This window comes from Manacus candei, unplaced genomic scaffold, assembly GCF_025592945.1.
Source record: "Manacus candei isolate 608988 ecotype Guabito, Panama unplaced genomic scaffold, ASM2559294v1 h1tg000024l, whole genome shotgun sequence".
NCBI classification, from domain to species: Eukaryota; Metazoa; Chordata; class Aves; order Passeriformes; family Pipridae; genus Manacus; species Manacus candei.
Window position 1 is genome coordinate 3,933,784 of NW_026138072.1, and position 20,535 is coordinate 3,954,318.

Consider the following 20,535-nt stretch of genomic DNA (forward strand, 5'->3'; position numbering starts at 1 on the left):
AGAAAGGAAAGGCTCACTTTGAAATCTCACTATACAGCTCCATAGGAAAATTGTTCTAAAAGTGAAGCTGAAAGATGGAGGAAGGAATAGGAGAAAACAAAATTTTTGAATTGCACCTTTATGTTGATTACATCATTACTTAGGACAAATCTGAAGACTAATTCAGTTCTTATTTAAAGACTGAAACAATAATTCTGATATTTTAAATGAAGACACAAAAAAACCTAGGAGACTTTACTTGAAATTCTCCCCAAAACAACATATTATCCATAATTTAATAAAGATGGAATAGACTGTCACAACACATAGGTACTCCAGTTAGAGCCTGGAGCTAATAATGCCAAGGGTGTGGGTTTGATTCCTCTATGGGCCATTCACTTAGGAGCTGGACTTAATGAACCTTGTCGGTCCCTTCCAACTCAGAATATTCTGTGATTCCAAGGGTAGCTATGAACTCAGTGGTGATAAAGGGATGGCATACAATGGCATTAAGATAGTCCACTAACCATCCAATCCATTGTCAGGCCCTTTTTCTGTGAATCAACATGAACTACGCCAAAAAGTTTCCCTCTTCTCTAACGAGGCCAATGAGAAGCCTACAGCTTGTCTATACAATATAGTCTTTGGAACCTTGTATTTTTAAGGCCAATGACCCTTATCTTCAGGCCAGGAAGATGATCAGAAAGCTGGAGGACCTTTCCTATGAAGAAAGGTTAAGACAGTTGGGGTTGTTCAGCCTGGAGAAGAGAAGGCTCCAGTGTGACCTATTTGCAGCCTTTCAGTACCTGAATGTGGCCTACAAGAGAGCTGGAGAGGGACTTTCCACAGGAGCTTGTAGTGATAGGACAATGGGTAAGGGCTGTCAGCTGAAGAAGTGTAGGTTTAGATTGGATATTAGGAAGAAATGTGAGGGTGGTGAGGCACTGGAACAGGTTGCCCAAAGAAGTTGTGGATGCCCCATCCCTGGAAGTGTTCAAGGCCATGCTGGATAAGCCCCTGAGCAACCTGGTCTGGTAGAAAGTGTCCCTGCCATGACAGGGAGGTTGGAACTATGTGGTCTTTAAGGTTCCTTCAAACCCAACGCAAGCCATTGTATGATTATCGTCATTTTTCAAGCAAGGAAAACCTGAGCAGAGAGGTTACATTACTTGGGTACCCTCTGAGATACCAGAAGAGCTTCACCTCTTCCTAACCATGTGTTTCCAGAACAATACTCTTCCATGTAGACTACATTTGAAGAACACAGTACACACTCAAACATGGGTGAAATATTGATAATGTCTAGAAAGAAACACCTTCAGCTTTTGCTAACTCAAGATAAGCACAGTCCAGCCCAACTGTAAATAACTGTTCTACAGAAAAAATAAAAAAGAAAGAAAAAGGCTTTTGGGTATATCAAATTTTTTCATTTTCTAATATGTTTTGTAGAATATGAAGAAATCCAAGAACTTTCTTAAATTGCTAAAGCATATAAGCATTTAAGTCACAGATCTTAACAGCAATCTGACCTCTGACAATTGCAGGAAAACACCAACTCATTAGTCCTACAAGGCTTGTAAAACCTACATACAATATTCTTCAAATAAGCTCCTTATCTCCACAACTTAACCCCCCAAATCCCACAGTCTTCAAGTGTCCTACCTGCAGGTTTAACAGAATAGAACCCAATAGCCTCTCCTTTTTTCCACATGATCTTAGCATAGTGACTGCTTCCATGACAGAGAAATGGGATCTCATTTTCTTCCATTTCTTGCGTTCGATAGATAATTCGATTCAGAACATAGAGAACAATTCTCTCTCCAACAGACTGCACCTAAGGAAACACAGAAAAAACATTTCAGAAGATCGGTCAGATTTGTTAATATCCACACATCAAAGACCTTATTTTTTAAACTTGACAGTTAACACAGCTGCAGACAGAGTCAAAGAAAGCTGTAAGTGCTAAAGCAGGATGACTCTCTGAGGTTTGTTTGAGGGGAAGGAGATGCTCAGAAGACATAGCAATAAGTCAAGTATAAATCATTACCACAGAGGATATTTCATGACTTCAATATTACTCTTTATGCAATGCATAAAGGCTGAGAAAAGTGCTGGGAGAAGGGTAGTGGAGTGGGAATGTTATGATTTAACTCAATTTTGGACTTAAGAAACATTCACCAAACACAGCAGCAGTACACCAGCCTCGGACCTCCTAATTAAAGTCTTACAAAGGAGACATGATGAGCCTCACAGGGTAGCAGGACTTGGCACACTCAATCACTGCTGACAGAGTGGCAGGCAACAGGACACGATGCAGTGAAAAAACCAGTTACAACAGTTTTCTCTGACCTGCAGGGTTCCTTTTCTATATGAAATTTAAGCTCACCACTATTCTACCCATTGTGAAGGCAGGAGCAATCTTGCTCTCTTCCCAGTGCTCAGTCTCAGCTACCCCACCTGTAAAAGATTCAGCTTTCCTGACTTTATCACCATCTTACCATTAAGAAACACATGAAAAGCAAGGCTGCAAGCCAAATTCTCTAGTGAAAATACAAAAACGCAAAAACCAAAGATAAGTGTCCAGATTCCCTGGGCAGATATAAATTACAATCCTGGAAAAGTATAGATTCCAATTTTGGAAAAAAACATAACTCCATGCTACACTGGTGTCAATAATGGTAAAAAAGGTCAATGATGAGCAATAAAGCTGACACCAGGCAACTTACTTTTCCAGACCTCACATATAGCCAGCATGCCTCACCATAGCCTCATGCAAGCCACCAGCTTCAACTTGCTTCGGTAAAACAGGTTCCTGAAGATATTTTTGGTTTACTAGTCTCCTGATAAGATCAATAGGTACTACTGTGGTAAAATGCACCACTCTACTAAGATGCTTCAAAACAACCAGATAACAATGTTCTAAAGAGTAAAAAAAAACAACTTGTAACGCTGTTAATATCTAAATAATCTACATATGAAGCTGCGGTACAAGAGTCACTCTTGCTCTAGACACTATTTTCACTATCAGGTTCCTTTCCCGATTGTAGTACCTATTCCTCTATTTCCTTTGACTTGCAACAGCCACCTAATTTCTAAATGAAATGAAAACATGTAGTATCTCGCACACTAGCTATTTGCCATATCTTGAAGTAGAAGATTAATTGCTAAGTGAACGTTGGAGTGCTTTACCTGATGAAGCCCCTGTCTAGCAGGGACAGATGTTTTCACAACGTCATCAATTGACCACCACTGGTCAGCAAGATACAGGGCTACAGCTTGAAAGAAACAAGGGAAATAAAAAGTTAGTGATTCTTACGTTCCAAAAGAAACATAATCACTAAAGCTGTTACATAATCAGGAATAACACTGTGGTAACCAAGTTAAGCATCTTCTAGATGGCACTACATTAATGTAGCTCTTACTACTCTAGCACAACAAATGTGGTGCTATACACCCCACCCATGTGAAATGCTCCTTAGTCCAAATCTTTATTGATAACTGAGAATAATAAACCAAAATGCATACGTCATGCAGTATAATATAAAGGAACTATTTTTCCAGACATAAGCACTGTCCTTCAACACTGTGCTCTAGCACCTCCTCCCACTAAAAATTGAGCCTGCTAAGGGGAGTCTCATTCATACATATATTTTAGGTTGCTAGTGGATATTGATACTGAAACTGTGCAAGTTTTAGGGAGTCAGACAAATGTAAAAAGGCTGGTGGCCACATGAGTAACTGTCAGGAAGAGTGTGATCCATAGGCATTTGTGGCAATCCTATATATGGCATTAAACAGAAAGAGAAGGAAAGGAGGAGGGAGGGAGGGAGGGAGAGAGGGAAGGAGGGAAGGAACACAAAAAACAGTGAGATGTCATCTTAGCCAGATCTGTGTTGGGACCTCAAACAATTTACAGCTGATGCTGATCAGTCACTATCAAAAAAGAGCATCTGAATTAATGAGCAAATTAATGGATTCTAAGAATGTTCAATAAATTCCTTTTGGAGAGGTGAAGTGTACATAAAGAGATTAGGAGATACACATTGTACTACGATCCAGACAAGCGCCATGTTGTTTTGCTACATATCTTCTGAATTCAATGACTCCAGTTCTGCTCTGATTAGTGTGCAAAGTTCTATTATTCATATACATGAATTCACAACAAAAAATAATAGTATGTGAACAAGAAGACAGCGAACAACAAATGCACGAGTGCCAAAATTATGAGTTACAGTAGCATGGAATGAGCAAGGGCCTGGTTACATGTATTTATCACAAAAAAAGAAGAAACAGCAACACAGAGATAAAAAACTTAAAACGAAACCTGTGAGCGAGTCCCATGGTGCAAACAGCGCAAGAACTTTGTGTGTCTGCTCTTCACCATAAAGAGGAACATAGCCCACAGTTGACAAGCTAATAGGAACCTGAAACAAGAATGTACAATAATTCAATAGACTCTTGCTAAAACAACCTTAGTAAAATACACAGAGAATGTTTAGTAAGGTAAACAAGATGAATGTTGAAAATCGACTCATTAACAGACAACTGTAAAGGACAAGCACCAGATCCCAGCCCTTACTTCAGATATTTCTTCCTAAAGACAGACTACATTACAGAGAGCTTGACTCTCACACTGTGGCAGATTTAGCTACAGTAATTTGTGCTGTTACTTCTCTGTTCTGTCAACAGTTTGCATTTGTGTGCATAACTGAAGTAAGGTGTGCAAGGAGCCAGCATTACGTTATTCAACTGTTGCAACTGCGCAAGCTGTCAAAGCCAACAGAAGAACGAAGCGGTCAAGCAGAGTAATAAACTGGCACAGCAAAATTGTTGTTTGCTAACAAGTTCTAAAGCGCTACGGTGGGAAGGCTGGATTCAAAAAGGTTTTGTTCCCCTAAATTGCACACATTTTAGAAATTATGAACTTGGCTGCTTGATTTTCCCCTCACAAACAATATGAAAAGGATAAAATAATCCTTCTTTAAGGAACTGAGTACCTTTCTGGAAATGCATTTTGATATTTAAATTCACATGTTTCCAACATTTAATTAATGCATAAAAAATAGACATTAACAGTGTGGTAAATAAACTTGCTTAACCAATTTAAGAAGATTATTACAGGCTATTGCCACAAATGAGGACATTAATTCAAGCAACTATTTCAGCATACAGTACCTGCAGAAATGCAGGAAAGTAGTCAAGACTCTGCTTCTGCCAAGGCATCTGCAGCATTGACCTTTAGGTCCCACAGAGAATCCTCTCAGCTTCACATTTCATGAAGGCTATACACTATTGGTTTTATTGGTATTAATTCTAATAGAAATGTTCACCTGGACAGAACCAACACTAACCTATCATGCAAGAAACACAGAAGCGTCACAGCTAGCCTTTACTAGAGTTAAATAAAAGCAGGGAATATTTCAGACAGAAAAGAATCACTTCTGAAGTCAGTGAAACTTATTAATCAGAATCGAAACCAAGCATGAAGTACACTGAAGGACTGAGATACGAAAAGAGTCAGTCAGTTTCAATAAATCATGAACTCCTTAGTGATGATGATAGATTTTTGAGACTGCATGAGGTAGTCCTTTTTAGGAAAGGGTTTGAATAATCAGTTGAAGATTTAAGGTTATGGTTTTGGGGTTTCTTTTAAAATACTTAATGCATACAGATCCACTGCCTAGAAGCAGCAGACAGTCAGTGATACCCAGATTTCTTTTTTTACGTGATTTTTAATTTTTTTTTATTATTAAGAACATTGGGACTATAGTATTTGCTGATTCTTACTTTGCGGTGGTCTGGCAGAGAGAAGAATGTAGGACAGCTTAGCTTCCCCCACCGAAGATCAAAGAGGAAGTCCTCTGCTGAGCTCTCCAAGTCCTCATGACTGCAATTGTTCAATATATCCACAGGGAATGACATCCTCTGGAGAAATAAACAACATTATTAACATAGGTAGTTTGAGACACACAACGTCCACGTAAATAAGACCGTTGAACACCCATACTGTGCTGTTCACTACAGTCCTCTGTACCCATGACAGAAGGGAGAAATGCTCCAGGCACTTAATTAGGATGGTGACTACAAACAGTCAGTCTCTAAAACAATACCTTAACCAAATCTATGTTCACAAGCGGAAAAGGATGAGATTGGCCTATAGGTCCCCCTAGACCCAGTTGTTGCAGTTTTCCAACATATACAAGCACCCTGTTTGCAGCACAGGGACATGCAGCCTTTAGGTGGTAAACTCAGTTATCTCTCTCCCAGATGATGTTTTTGATATCACAGGTTAAGACACAACTGGGTAGTAAAATATAAAGTAAACCACCCAGAAGACAACAACAGAAGGGATTAATCTATTTTTGAGCCTTTGCATTTAAATCCATCTCTGAAGAAACCAAAGCATTGCTGAGGACTTCTCTCAAAAACTAGCCAATTAGTATGTCTAACAGATGGTTGTTTCCAAAGCATTTTGACTGCGAACAGAAAATGATACAAGCTCATTAAAAACAAGAGCCTGCAACAGACTAAAGAGACACACTTTAAGGAGGTGACAAGGCAAAACCTAAAGTACTGAAGCCAAACCATAGTGGCAATAACTCATTGAAAGCTCTTAGATTCAAATTTTCCTTGTCAAAGGAATGTCAAATTAAGACAAACAAGAGCTCCTGGAATCCCCAGTGTACTCTTCAGGTAAGGCTCTCCCAGGCCTATAAAACTATAAACAGAAATAGACCCCTCAGCTGCTTTCAAGCTATGTCACAAACTCTCAGAAGCATGAACTAACAGAAGTTCACGAGAACCTGTTCTGAAGGAACACAAGGGTCTTGATCTTGTCCCATAAAACCCTCAAAACTCTCTAACACAAAGGTTTTCATATAAGTTGTACAATTCCTAATCCCCACTATGGAGTCTTTTTTTTCTTTAGTTTTACTTTAAATCCTAGTGTGCAGTGATTTTCTTTTCCACTTTCTCTTCAGTCCTCTCTATTTAATCCACCATTCAGTATTTTACTGACACAGGTAAATCAAATGCAAAAGAACTTACTGTGACTCACCCAGCGGCAATTAAAAGTCTGCATTTTAAAAGCTTTTAAACAGCAATAATATACTACTATTCAGTTGCTTGAATAGAAGAGGCCACTCCTTCTACAAAAGTGATTCTTTTTCCTGTTAAAATTGAACAACAAACTTGGACCTGACTTCATGGGCATCTACAACTGCCATCTTTAATGCTGTTGCTGATAAAAACATGAATGTTTTCCATGAATGCTATTGTTCAGATATACACACACATTCCTCACAGCCATTTCCTTTCAAATTCAGGTCATTCCTTCCCCTCAGCTGTTATTTGCATTTTCTCTTGCATTCTCTTGCAGTGTCTCACATTCTTCCTACTATTGCTCACTGCCCGTATGAGATACTTAGCTGCATCTCTTAATTCTCCACCTCTTTCTTCCCGCATTTCAGGTGCTGCTCTTGCTAACAGGGCAGAAGCAGGTAAGAGACACCTGACACCAACTCCATTTGCTCCTCCTGTTTGCAAGCAAACTGACTTCAAGAGCCAAAGGTGATGTGTGCGAGCTTTTGAATGCAGCAGAAACGCACAGCAGCCAGAGGAGCTGCTGTCAAGGATGAAATTCATCCACCACTGGTCTCCTCACCTCTAGCAGATATGACTTACCTGCCCACATTACAGTCCTGAAGCACACCAGCAATACTGTAAGCAATACACACAGACTACACTGACATAAGTACATTGCAAGAAAAAGCCATGTAATCTCACACATGACACTATTTCTGTAAGAGGATGAGGCTTTAGCACCTGGTTAGCTGCAAGAGTCCAGGTATTCTGCTGTAAAGGAATAGAGATCCGTCAAAACCACAAAACTTAATTTTCTGTATGCTCATGGAAAGGGGAAACCCCTCTCCATTATTAAAGAAATACCTAAGTGCTTGGATAACTGATAATAACAACAAATTGAGCTGAAATTTCATTACTACATGACAAACAGACAAACAAGCTGCAAACTCTAACCCTCTAGGTACTAATTCTTGACATTTTTTAAGAACAAAATGATGCAGGACTAAAGCATGTAATAAGAAATTCAGTAGATTATCTGAGTTCCAACCACTACACCACTATGAAAATAAAAGCAGCAACCATACGTCTGCTTATAAGCAAAAAAGACAACCCCCCCTTTTTTTTGCTAATTAATAGATTAATTAAATTACCCTCAAAACCATTCACAGACCTTCTTTCTGTTTAGCTGTTTGGTTACCTTATTCCACATCGCACACTTCGATTTTATTCACTCCCAACTCAGTTATGGTAGTCACTTTCAAATTCTTTCACAGCATTTGCAGAGAACATACTATGCAGAAGAAAACAGTACAGAGCAGTCTTCAAGACTGAACCAAATAAAACCTACTCGGCGCCTCTCATATCATTTGTACCATGCAGCAGATCAGACATGCAATTACAAGCTCTCATATACTTGCATGATGTACTTCCTCTCAGTGTTGATGAGATTAGAAATAGTTCACTACATTCCTGAAGAAATCAATAACTGTTCACAAAGTTGTACAGTTATATTAAAAGCTTTAAACTAGTGATGAAAGAAGAACATTCTGTGCCAATCTACAGCAAAGCACAGGGCAGTAGTTCAACAGTCCAAAATGCAAACATCTTAATTCTGAAATGCAAAATAACAGACTAAACACAGATGAAATGTCTTCCAACAGTAATGAAGGTCCCTCACAATGGATATGTCCCTCACAAAACTGAAGTTGGTTTGTCAGTGTTTCAAACAAAGTAAAAATGCAAATGGCTCCACATCCTGACAGTCTCAAGTAAAACAGGATAGAGACAAAGGAGAAAACAGCTTTTCAGGTTTCCTTGACAAAAGCATTAACATATTTTTTTGCTGCAGAGGAAGCAAGAACATTGCAGGTCTCTGCTATGCAGTCCCTCATGCCCCTCTTTGTTGCTCTAAGCCTCCACGCATTGCACAACTACAACTGTCAGGTCAAGTCCTTGTCACATGTGCGACCATGCTCTGCTCACGGGGTACCACTCCAGTTTGCTGGTAGACCAAGCACATACAATGCAGTCTTAAACAATCAAACCCATCATGACCATTTGTACAAAAAAGCACCTTCGAAGTGTGTGTTTAGAGGGGAGAGAAGAAAATATTATTTTTTAAATGAGACAACACTTTTCATTTTTCACGTAAAAGAAAATAAATCTTACACTCTTTAAAACCATATCATTTCACACAATAGTATTAAAAATTTTGTGCAATAAACTCATATGAGCCATATTTGCTTTAATGCATAATCATATGCCTTTCTCCATTGTCAACATGATGCAAGCTACTAAACAAGAAATGGCATGTCCTTCTTTAGGAACAACTGCAGCACCAGAGGTTAACAGATCAATTCAGGAAACATATTTAACAGGATGAGTGAAGTCATTCCTGTGCAACACAGGCAGTTCTTTATTCACAAAACCTTTATTACTACAAGTTTTAAGGTTAAAAAAAAAAATCAAACGTAGAATAAGTGGGTAATATTGCAAATGGGTTTCATTATAAGTTACATCTACAACCCCTATTTCATCTTTGAAGTGCATGAAGGAGAGATGCACAGTACATGCAGCTTCCAGCTCATATGTGGATTTCAGCAGGAACCTAGAGATCTAGCTATCCCCTTGCAGTCCCTCAATACTGAGTATCACAAAACAGCAGAAAGGTAAGAAGTCAAAAGCTATATTATTTCTTACAGCATGTCAGAGGGTTTAAATACAGCTTAAAACTGGTTTGGGGTGGCTTTATCTCAGGGGAAGTGAAGTTTAAGTGGTTAGGCTGACAGCCAAGGATTTTATAGGAATCAGGATGAATTTCCAGCTGTAGCACAGACTTAATGTGAGCACAGACATGTTACCTGATCTGCTTGAATACCTCATCTACAAACACAAATAATCATTACCTCAGAGAGTAATATGAGAAATACTTTACTGAGATCATGAGATACTTGAACAAAAATTTTATCGAAATTTGACAAGTATTGGAATAGACAGTTATTTACACAGCACAACTTAACTGCATATCTCATTTTCTTAAAAAAAAAATAAATTACAAACAATCCTCCAAAGTCTTTTCAATATAAAATAATATTTGAGATAAATAATTATGCAGGCAAACAATCATCAGATTTAAATTTGTGTTTAACAATAAATAATTATAATTTAATTTGCTGGTATGGGTTGTTTTTCTCTTTTTAATTATGATTTCTGCTTTAGAGAAGAGACAACAGGGTGCAGAACAGGGTACTAAACCAGGACAACCATGCATTTCTTATGAATCATCAACACCTTAAAACAAGTTCTATCTTAAAAATATAATCCATGATCCTAGCATATCTCCCAGACTAGCTGAAAGCTACACCTGTGGTAGCATTGTGGGAAAAGACAAATAACAAATTAAACATAGATCTCCATATATACACCAGTTCCAGAGAAAGCCAAACCAGGACTGAGAAGTCTCAAGCCACACTCCAGGCCCAGACTGATGAGGCACAAAACCAGCAATCATCTTGATCCGAGCGCCAGGAGCATCCTTTCCATCTTGCTGTGATTGTTTCCCACCTTGCAACATCCAATTGCTGGTTTGGTGAAAGCTCTGAAACTATGCAGGAGATGGAAGAAAATTTAAATTTTTTAAAAAGTAGTATTTTCAATCTTCCGACTTCAACCACAAAAAAAAAAAAACAAACACATCTGCTACTTCTAAAACTGTTAAAGCTCTCCAAGAACTAATTCTATTTACAGACAAATTACATAAACGTTTCTCTGCTTTTACTACCAGCTGTTACATATACAAAGCATTTTCATTTTATTTCTTCTTGCTTCAACATCCAATAATTTAAATTGAGAGGAGTTGGTTTTAAATGTAGCTTTTTCCTGTTTCTATAAAAAGTATTTAAATAAGTGAAAAGGTAGTTTATCATTTTCTAATATAAAATAAGTAAATTTTAAACCTATGCTAATTAATAATTTAAATATTTATACCGAGAGAATGCGCTTAATTTATCATGATTCTTGTAAGTTGAAATAGATGGAGAAAACCTGTCCCACAATCAACAATTTTGACTATTGTTGTGACAAAGTTTTTATGTTTTACAAATATCCCCACCTCTTAAAACTATTAATTTTAGTTTGTAATATAATGTACATTTACCGCAGGAAGAGGAAGACATTTTAGGAAAGAGAAGCTGTTTAAATTTTAAACAACAGAGTGTACATTTGAATTTCTTGAAAACCATACCAGCTTGAAGAAGCAACAATAAGACACTATTTGATTCCACACTGAACAGACAACTCAAACCCAAAAAACTACTTAATTAGAGGTAGATTTTCTTGGGTATAATTCAAAAAGCTTGGGTTTGTATAGTCCAAGTTGGTCTTCAAATCATTATCTGCACCCTCGCTCTTAAGACATAAAAATGCTATTTCCCTGCAGTGTGACTTTTGTTCACATTTTCCAAGCATAGGCACATCAGCCTGAAACACAAGTTCTTGCCAACTCAGATAAATTTGCTCTGGTTTAGGTTTTATTTTTTTCCTAAAAGGAAAAATAAGTATGTTTGTTTATTTGTTTGTATTGGTTTTGTTTAAAGTAACACAAACCCCAAACAACAGGGTTTATAACCTACAAAATCACAAATAGAAAGTTCTTAAGGAAACACAGGGCAGCGGTCTAGAAATTGCTGTCAACATCAACCAAGATCTCTGGATTAATATGTCAACCACATTACCCATAATCTGCTTGAAGCAGCTTACGCAACTCTGGTTTTCTATCAGACACATAAATCAGAGCTGTTGATTTGAATGCAAATAAACAAACAAAAATAGCCAATCCTTTCCATTCCTTAATTAGTCACCACACTGTAACTTTAATTTACATGTATAGAACAGAATTATGAAATCAACATATAGGATCCAACTTCCCAGCAAGAATTATGGTCAAAAGTTCTAAATAACGGGTTTGAACACCCTCTTGTCCGATGAAACATGAACAAAGACGGAAAAAGAAAGAGTCCTCCACATTATAAAAAAAAGTATTTGCACATGATTTCTTTCAATTAAAAAAAAATTGAAAAAAGTATACGAATTTCATTAAAATATAATAGTCTTAAAAGAGTATCTAAAAGTTCACTCTATAATTAAATCGATCCAGGATGTTCTAACATGTAATAAAAAAATAACATTTGGTAGTTCTAAAAGACTAAACTGCAACAAAAATGTGCTAATATAAAACAAGAGTTGATAATAGAGTGCAAAAGAGGGGGTTTAATCAAGTTGTAGATAGATTTGCAGAAAAAATTAACTCTGTTAACAATTACAAAATTATATTCCTTTAATGAAAACAGGACAGAAAACTTATCAGTTACCAAGACTGAGGTGGCAGGGTAGTATTAAAAGATATGCAACTTCACTCTCAGACCCACCTCAGGTAGGTAAGGTTCTTATGCATACGTCCAGTTAGGTACCTGTGTAACACCACTGGCATTTTGCTTAAGTAATTAAAATTAGATATTTAAATAGCCCATTTAATCAAAGACTAAGTTCTTACGTATACCAACTACTAACCTGTAGACACATTTTTCTACTGCCTCATGTTTTAATGAGATTATCATCTGGTTTCTTGAAGAGCACGTCCTTCAGTAGGAAGTTTTGGAAACTAACACGCACAAGTGTTTCCTACAATGAAAGCATGCCAGAAATATACTAAATCAAAATTCTCAGACTGCTCGAAATAACCCCAACTAATAAATCTGAAAAAATAGTTTTCTTAAAGAAACCTTTCAGCTTCTCAGATTCAAGGTGAATATATGCACACACAAAATGAAAATCATTCCAGTTGTGTTTGAAAATAATTAACATGTAAAAGACAGAAAGATACAGCTAAGTGGGATAATTACTTTCTGGATCTGCCTCTCTCTGACATATATCTGATCTTTCAGTACTCAGCACTCACTCTTCTTTCTAATCTCTGATTTTCCTCTATCTTCCCTTCACTACACATGGCAAACTTGTCTAGGGGTTAAGAAAATAATACCAAACCCCACACTGATACGCCTAATGACCCACTTTTCCTCTCTGGTCACTACTCTTTCCCCCTTCCACACCTCAGCAATTTAGAGTGGTTGGTGTGCAGTTCTATAGCTCCATCTTCAGTTCCCTGCATTTTGCTCCTGCAGTTTAAACCCCACACCATCTGCTCCTGAAGATCTTAATGACCTTCTATAGCTCCGCACTTATAGCCCACACACAGCCACCCTCCTCAGGTGGCTGATGGGCCGCCTGGGACACACACAGACATATTGCTCTTACCCTGCTCATCTTCCACAGCTTCCATAGGTTTGCTTCTTGCTTCTCCAGACATCTAACAAGGGAATATTTTGCAGCTTTGTTTGCTGCTTGCTATGAGAAGATCATCTCCTACTCCTACTTGGCACCTGTGTTTCTTGGCAACTTGTTCCCTTCTCAATCCTTCACACTTTCCTCTAACATCATCCCTCTGGTTTGCAAGGGCCATCTTATAAATACACCTAGGGATTTCAGAGATAAGAACAAAAAGAAAAGCTTCTCCTTTCACCATAATTAAAAAAAAATCCACTGAATCTGGGTAGACAGCTGGGCGATTACCAAACCTAACATAACTAACATAACACCACAGTGAGACTGCAATTGCAGTAACCCTATGTACGTATTTGCATCTATTTTTAAAACGCTTGGTTGTGCTGTCCTATCCCCTATCCCTACAACTGGACGTCAAAGCTGCATCGATTAGATTAGCCAAGCACAGATACATGTTAGCAGTCTAATGAGTTACTTCTCATCAGCCAAAGAACAGTAACTCTCCCCATGGCCACTTCGAGAATATTCAACACGCAAATTCAAGAAATGGTGACCATGGCTACTAGCAACGAGAAGCAGGTGATTAAGCTTTGCAATCATACTCTCCATATGCAAGGAATTACTGAAACAGTTGTCTGAGCTGCAGCTATGCCACATGAAGTCTCTGGGTGTCATGGCTTTCATCAGAGGAGCTGTAGGAAATTCAGTAGTTAAGTAGTATCGCATCTTTTTTAAATTATCTGTAAGTGTTTTTGCTGGGTTTGCCCGCTTTTTAGTGTCATTTGCAGCAGGAGACCTACAACTAAGAAAGCAGCAACTAACTAAGAAAGCAGCAACTAACTTGATTTTGTGGATGACTCAAATGAAAATGCAGAAAGGGGGATAGAAATTAATGAGATCTTTCTAGAAGTAGGAGTAAGGGAAGCAGAGAACAAAAATAAACAAGGCTGCAGCAAAAGATCCCTGTCAGCCAACCATAAAACTTTCTTGCAAACCAGCAAGCACACAGAATTGAGATGTTTCAGTCTGACCATATGACCCTATACCTCATTTACAACAGCTTGAGGATCAGAATCCTGAAAGCAGCAGTACAGTAAGTATAACACATTTAGAGCAGTGAGAATTTAAACCTCACCGTAGATTAAGAATTGCAATTTTTTCCATACAGGGAACAGGCAGCTATCTCCAAATTCTTGATCCAATTCCAGTATCTTGAAGATACTACAATTATTTTCAGAAGATGACAGATGGCTAAAAAGACAGTGTTTAATACGAGCTTCTGAATTTTACCTGCTATTTGTGCTCAGTGTTCTACAGTAGCAAATCCTTTCAGCTGCTTGACATAATAAATGATGAATTACAACAGAATATAAACTTCTCAGACAATGTAGTTTATGGACTTACCAAAATAGTGTGGGATCAAAGAACTTCAAAAGAGCTAGGGACACTGATAACTAGAAGGAATTTTGCCTCGCCTTCCTCAAAGGAAGTGTAAGGTGAAAGTCATATCACAAGAATATACCACAAATCACAAACAATGTTCAAAGGAAGTAATCAGGCTCTTAGGCAACATGCTTGGGCCGCAAACAGGATAAGGAGTCATTACCGAGACTCTGTCTGAGCTCAGTCATTTTATGACGAGGTATTTCAAGTTGCCATCCTAGGTGACACATCATTCTCACTAATACAGTACAGGTGTAAACAGTTCTATATGTCTATAGCAAACAGCATCAGTACTTCCTCACCTTTACAAAGGCCACACAAACAGACCACTCTTGTCTAGCTTACAGTTGTACTCAGCAGTGCTCATCCCATCTTCATAAGGATGGAAAAAAGGCATATATAAACTAAAACTATAAAACTAGAACTAAACTCAATCCTCTGAAAAACAAGCACATAACACAACTTCAAACCTAGTATCAATATGACTGAGAAGCTAGGCAAGAGTCAGGCATCTTGTAAGCTGCTCCAGCTGGTAAAAAATAAAGGTAGCAAGGTCTGGTATTTCTTGTTTGTGTACAAGTCCTGTTCCCAAAAGAAAGGGAGAATAAAACATCAAAAGGAGTATTTCATTGCTCAGAATCTGAATCAAGAATTTGTTCAGACATCAACTGGCTTATGTCCCTCTTCCCCAAAATGAATCTCTTCTTCCCACTGTTCATACTTGCTGTCATCCAAATCAAGATTTTCCAAAATCCCTAGCAGACAGAGCTCATTCCTGAGCAGCTCTGTGTTTACCTTTTTTCTCAGCAATCTCGTAACTGCGGATAGCTAAGTTTTGTTTACCACAGTTGTCTGGGTATAGCCACTGCTGGTTTTGTTCAACTTACCACAGCTGTATGATAAAAAAAATCCACTAACATGCATTCTCTAGGTATCAATAGACATGTTACTACAGGATTGAAGTTCTGTGTCTGAGAATTTTAGCAAAAATATCTCTAATAGCAGAAAGGAATTCACACACAACCTCCTCTCTGGTGTCATCCTATCCTTATCTCAGTCAACAAACATCCCGACATTCCAAGAACTTACACAGTTCTGTCAATACACTGCATTTCCCCTGCTTCTCACTGCAACATGTATGTAAATTTCAAACTTCTAAGCTACACCTCCTAGTGCCTAGGCTATCCTGTTACAGGTGTACTTGATTTTTTGAGAAAACAAACAAACAAACAAAATGCTTGAAAAGTTTCAATAACCTCTCTTCACTGGAAATGCAGACATTACTTGATTATTAGGGGTGGGGTTGGAACAAGATAAGTAAGCTAATCAGACCTCTGAACATACCACCATATTGCACTTTGCTTAAAAAAAAAAAAAAAGAACAATGTTAGCACTACTAACTGATTATACTAATCCTAAATCAATGTTCAGCTTAATACTTAGTTGCCAGGAATCAGTGTATTACCTCCTGCTCCTTCAAAAAACTCCTTTAAACACACTTCAAAATTTAACACCTAGTGTATCAGAAGTATGAAGTCATTTAGGCTGAATGCAGCATTTCATACCTTTCGAACTTCATCAATACTTGGTGCTTGGGAAAGGCAGGTGTAGGAGCAGGCTCACAAACACTGCTATGTCACAACTTCTGAACAGGGTGTATTCTTCTTATACTGCCTCAGGGGCTACTGATTTGACAGAGACCACACCTTTACTGATTATTCTTCCTCTTCAGTGATCCAGAGAATTAAAGAACCTATTTAACCACCCTTTAACCACCCCTATTTAACCACATGTTTCAATGAAGCCTAGAAGAAAGGGTAACAGTGAATTCAATTCATACCGGTCCATAAACAATTTTTAACGATAAGCAAAAGCAAGAGATGCTGACCCTGTGAATATGGAGGTACCCTATCCTACAGCATTATAACATAAGATATTAATTTACTACAAAACAAAGTATAGGACCAAGAGAGGAACAACTCGGATTTGAAAACAAATCAAAAATGCTGCTTTGAATAGGCTGTACAACACACAGTTCAGTACACAATTCAGACAAACAGATTTTCCTAGACTTTCAATTCAATTAATCATTTAGTACATACAGATATATCATTTAAAACAACAGTAAAATTTCCAGGTAACTTTGAAAACAAAGAAACAGATATGTTAGTCCTGACAACTCTCACTAATTTTTGTGACATTTTAGGGAAAATTTGAAAGCTCATCACTCTTTTGGGACAGGATTCCTTTACATATTTTAGCAAGCTACTTAAAGGCTTCTTCGCAATATCAGGCTCAGTGGAGAACACTGACTAAATTTAAAATGATTTAATAAATATATGCTGTCACATCCAATTGTTCAGAAAAAAAACAAAATTCAGCAAAAGCAGACAAAACTCCAAAAATGCCAGAGAATTGCTATCAAGTCACTGCATGATGCCATTTTGGCATATTTAAAGCAATGCAATAGACCCATTAGAGCAGGCTTTTCCACTCAGACTTGTTTAATGCACACTGCAACAGCTGGAAGCATAAGTCTGAGAGGAAGGTTGAATCCTGATACAATTATTTAGTTTTTAAACCCCATTTCTACTGTAAGAAAAAGGGGTTTTGTTTTTCAACAGTTTACAAAATGATTACCCAAGAGACATATACTGATGAAAGCAGTTCCAATGAAAAGTGTACACCTCTACCACAGCTGCCCCAAACTTTCACAAGCCAAGGGATGACTGTAGTTTTCTGGAATGTATAGTTGATACAATGTCATGGCCAAAATACAACTCTGAGAATAGCGAGTAAGGTATTGCTGTGAGGAAATGAGAAGCTAGTAACTTGCACAGAATAAGTATTTAAGGAATGGCAATGTGAAAATAAGTGTAAGTCATATTCAGCGCTAATATTACTATTTGAATTTGAAATTCAGAAACATAATTTGTAACTCCTTTAAATGATCACCACTACATGATGTTCATTGATTGGTACAAAATAAGAGATTGATACTAATTCTAAGAAATTAAAATGTAAGAAATGTAAAGCAAATAAACACCACCAAATCGCATGTTCTTCTTTTAATGATTTTGTCTCAAACATGAAAATAAAAGCATTAGTAAGTGTCAGCCTTAATACTGAAGTGAAATTCCTCTGGTTTTCGCTGGCAAAGATTCTGCAGTGGACTACGTATGCAAACACAACTATTTAAACCAAACTGTGCTGATAGAATGTTTGGATAAGAAGAGTTTTAATATAATTTTGAGTTGTATTGTCTTTACAACACTAATAGACAATAAAAAAAGAAAAAAACACACACATAGACATATAAAACCCCATAGTTTTGATCATTAAAGCAAAAAGAGATATTATCTACCTTAATGTGCATACTGAAGAAATTAAGAGTATTTTCCAAGTCATTTCTCAGAGTAATGCTCCTGTGCAAAGGGACTAGTTATGAAACACTCCAAAAAGATTTGGTACTGTGTGGCTGGATCACATATTGTTGGAGGCAGTAAATTATAAAAGCACAGTAGAATCCCATCTTAATTACTCATCTTGCACAACAGTAAAGAAAGACACTGTAAAACATCTGATTCCACAAGATGATGATACATAAGATCAGACTGGGGAAAGGGGAACAGGGAAATAACTTAAAAACCTGCTGCTATATGAGAGTCCTCAGCAGTTCATAAAACAGTGTTGAAATTGAGATGCTCATTGACAACACCTGAATTTAAACCCTGATCATATATAACACTCTCTGCCCTAATGTTTTCCCCCTATGAAAACGGTGTAAAAATATCTTCTCACTAGCCTCCATTAAGACAAAAACAAGATATTCTTCAGTAAATTAAGCAGAGGACAATTAAACAGTGTGTTTATGGAAACAGAGAGAAGATACATTGAGTTCCTACAGGAAGAGTTTGATGGAAAAGGAAGACCATGATCACTCGGACCTGCAGCAGTTTTTTAAAGAACATCCAGTGAGGCATCACCGATTTTATTATACTGATCACTCTACCACAATGCTTATTCCCCATAAAAACTTGTGGGCTATAATATAAAGCTATGACCAATGGTGCAGCCCAACACATAAAATTAGTATGTGCACTTATGCAGAAAGAGAAAAAAGTTCCCTCCTCTCTCCTGCATGGACATACACAAAAAGGCAAGTTTCAGCTGGACAGTGTCTCTATACCACAGGCTAGTTTTCCAAATTTCTGGTAATTAATAACGGAAAACTCCACAGCTCAGAAGAGCTTACAGATTATTCTTTCATGGTTTTCTCTGAACAGAACATTAATAAATACAAAAATTTGGTGAGTTAATATATTCTGTTTTCCATTAATGCTAGTAAAACCTTTTGCTCTAGCTCTTAGCGTAACCCACTTTCTCAGGTTGCATTTAGTACTCCATAAGCAGGATAGGAATGCACCATCAATGGGTATCTTAGGGAAGATTCTTTATCCATGTTTTAAGCAGAATGAATCAACCCTACCTCAAAATATAATTCAAAAAGACCCACAGATCACATGTAGGAAAACAGAAGGGGGGTGTGTGGCTGTGCGTGTCCATATGTATTTGTGCGCGCACACACACACACACACACACACACACAGAGCCATCTTTGTGGGAAACAGCTACTGTAGCATTACAATTATTATGTTAAAGGTATATGGATGTATAATAGATCCTACACGTTATAATACGTAAATTTCAAAGCCATAATAGAAGACCCCACAAAAGATGGTTGGCCCTGGCCATCGACGAGTGGCCTGGGCCAGAACTCACACCCAGCTCGGCATGGTGCAAGCCCCGCGGAGGCCGGGCGGCACAGCCATCTCCGCCCGTGGCCTGCGGCGCGGCCCTGCCCGGGCTGCAATGGCAGCGGGGGGTAGTGGGGGCCGGGCCCTGCCCCGCGGCAGGAGCGCGGTGCCCCCGGGGGCGGCGGCGGGGATGCCGCGGGGATGCGGACGCGGCTGCTGCGGCCACCCGGCACCTGCCGCGGGCGAGGGGCCGCGGGGCAGCGGCTGCACGGGCCCACCCACCCACCTCCCGCTGCACCCCCTCCCTCTCAGCCGCTTGGCCGGGCCCGGCTGGGCTGCGCCAGGATGCGGGACGCCCCGGCAGGTTAGCCCCGGCACCCTGCCGCGCTTTACCTCAGCCAGCCCGGCAGTCGGCGGCGGCGGGCGGGGGCGCAAGGATCGATGGAGATGGAGGCGAAGGCGCAGGTAGAACCGGAGGCGGCCGGGTTCCCTGGCAGCGTTCACAGCGAACCTCTGCGCACCTCCAGCTTCGCCTGGTCCTGCTGCCCGGCGACTGATATCATCTCCCGCGGCGGCCTCCCCGCCCCTCGCCGCTGACGCACTCCCGCTGATACGCCCGGAGCCGCCGCTCGCTCCGCGCCGCCCGCCATGGCGGCTGCGGGACCCGCATCGCCCTCCCGCACACACGGCGCGAGGTGTGGTACCTGCTGCCCGGCAGGCAGGGTGGTGGCATCTGCACCTCCGCCCCCGCCACTACGGTACATAATGCGGGACCTGTGCCATCGCTCACCACAGCGGCAGCCCTGGGACCTTCTTCGTAGCCAGCCTCCGTGCGGGAGGTGGTACCACACCACCGCTCGCCGCCGTGGTGGCGCCTGTCCTGTGGTCCTGGCACACAGAGGTAGCCCAGAGCTGCCTCAGAGGTCTGTGGTAG

The 20,535-nt window shown here is 39.3% G+C and overlaps 1 protein-coding gene across 3 annotated transcripts in view; it reads right to left on the reverse strand.

The window, feature by feature from the left end:
- Nucleotides 1-20,333, reverse strand: part of FAM169A (family with sequence similarity 169 member A) — a 39,627-nt gene extending 19,294 nt beyond the window's left edge. For 2 of the 3 annotated variants that reach the window (XM_051788176.1, XM_051788175.1), the window contains exons 1-5: nt 19,995-20,333; nt 5,767-5,904; nt 4,304-4,403; nt 3,169-3,254; nt 1,642-1,813 (exon numbers count right to left, since the gene is read on the reverse strand). In XM_051788176.1, coding sequence (XP_051644136.1) covers nt 1,642-1,813; nt 3,169-3,254; nt 4,304-4,403; nt 5,767-5,901 — 493 coding nt within the window. In that variant the 5' untranslated portion in view covers nt 5,902-5,904; nt 19,995-20,333. The remainder of the gene's footprint in view (nt 1-1,641; nt 1,814-3,168; nt 3,255-4,303; nt 4,404-5,766; nt 5,905-19,994) is intronic. The other variant, XM_051788174.1, reaches the window with a different exon arrangement.
- Between the last annotated feature and the right edge of the window lie 202 nt (nt 20,334-20,535).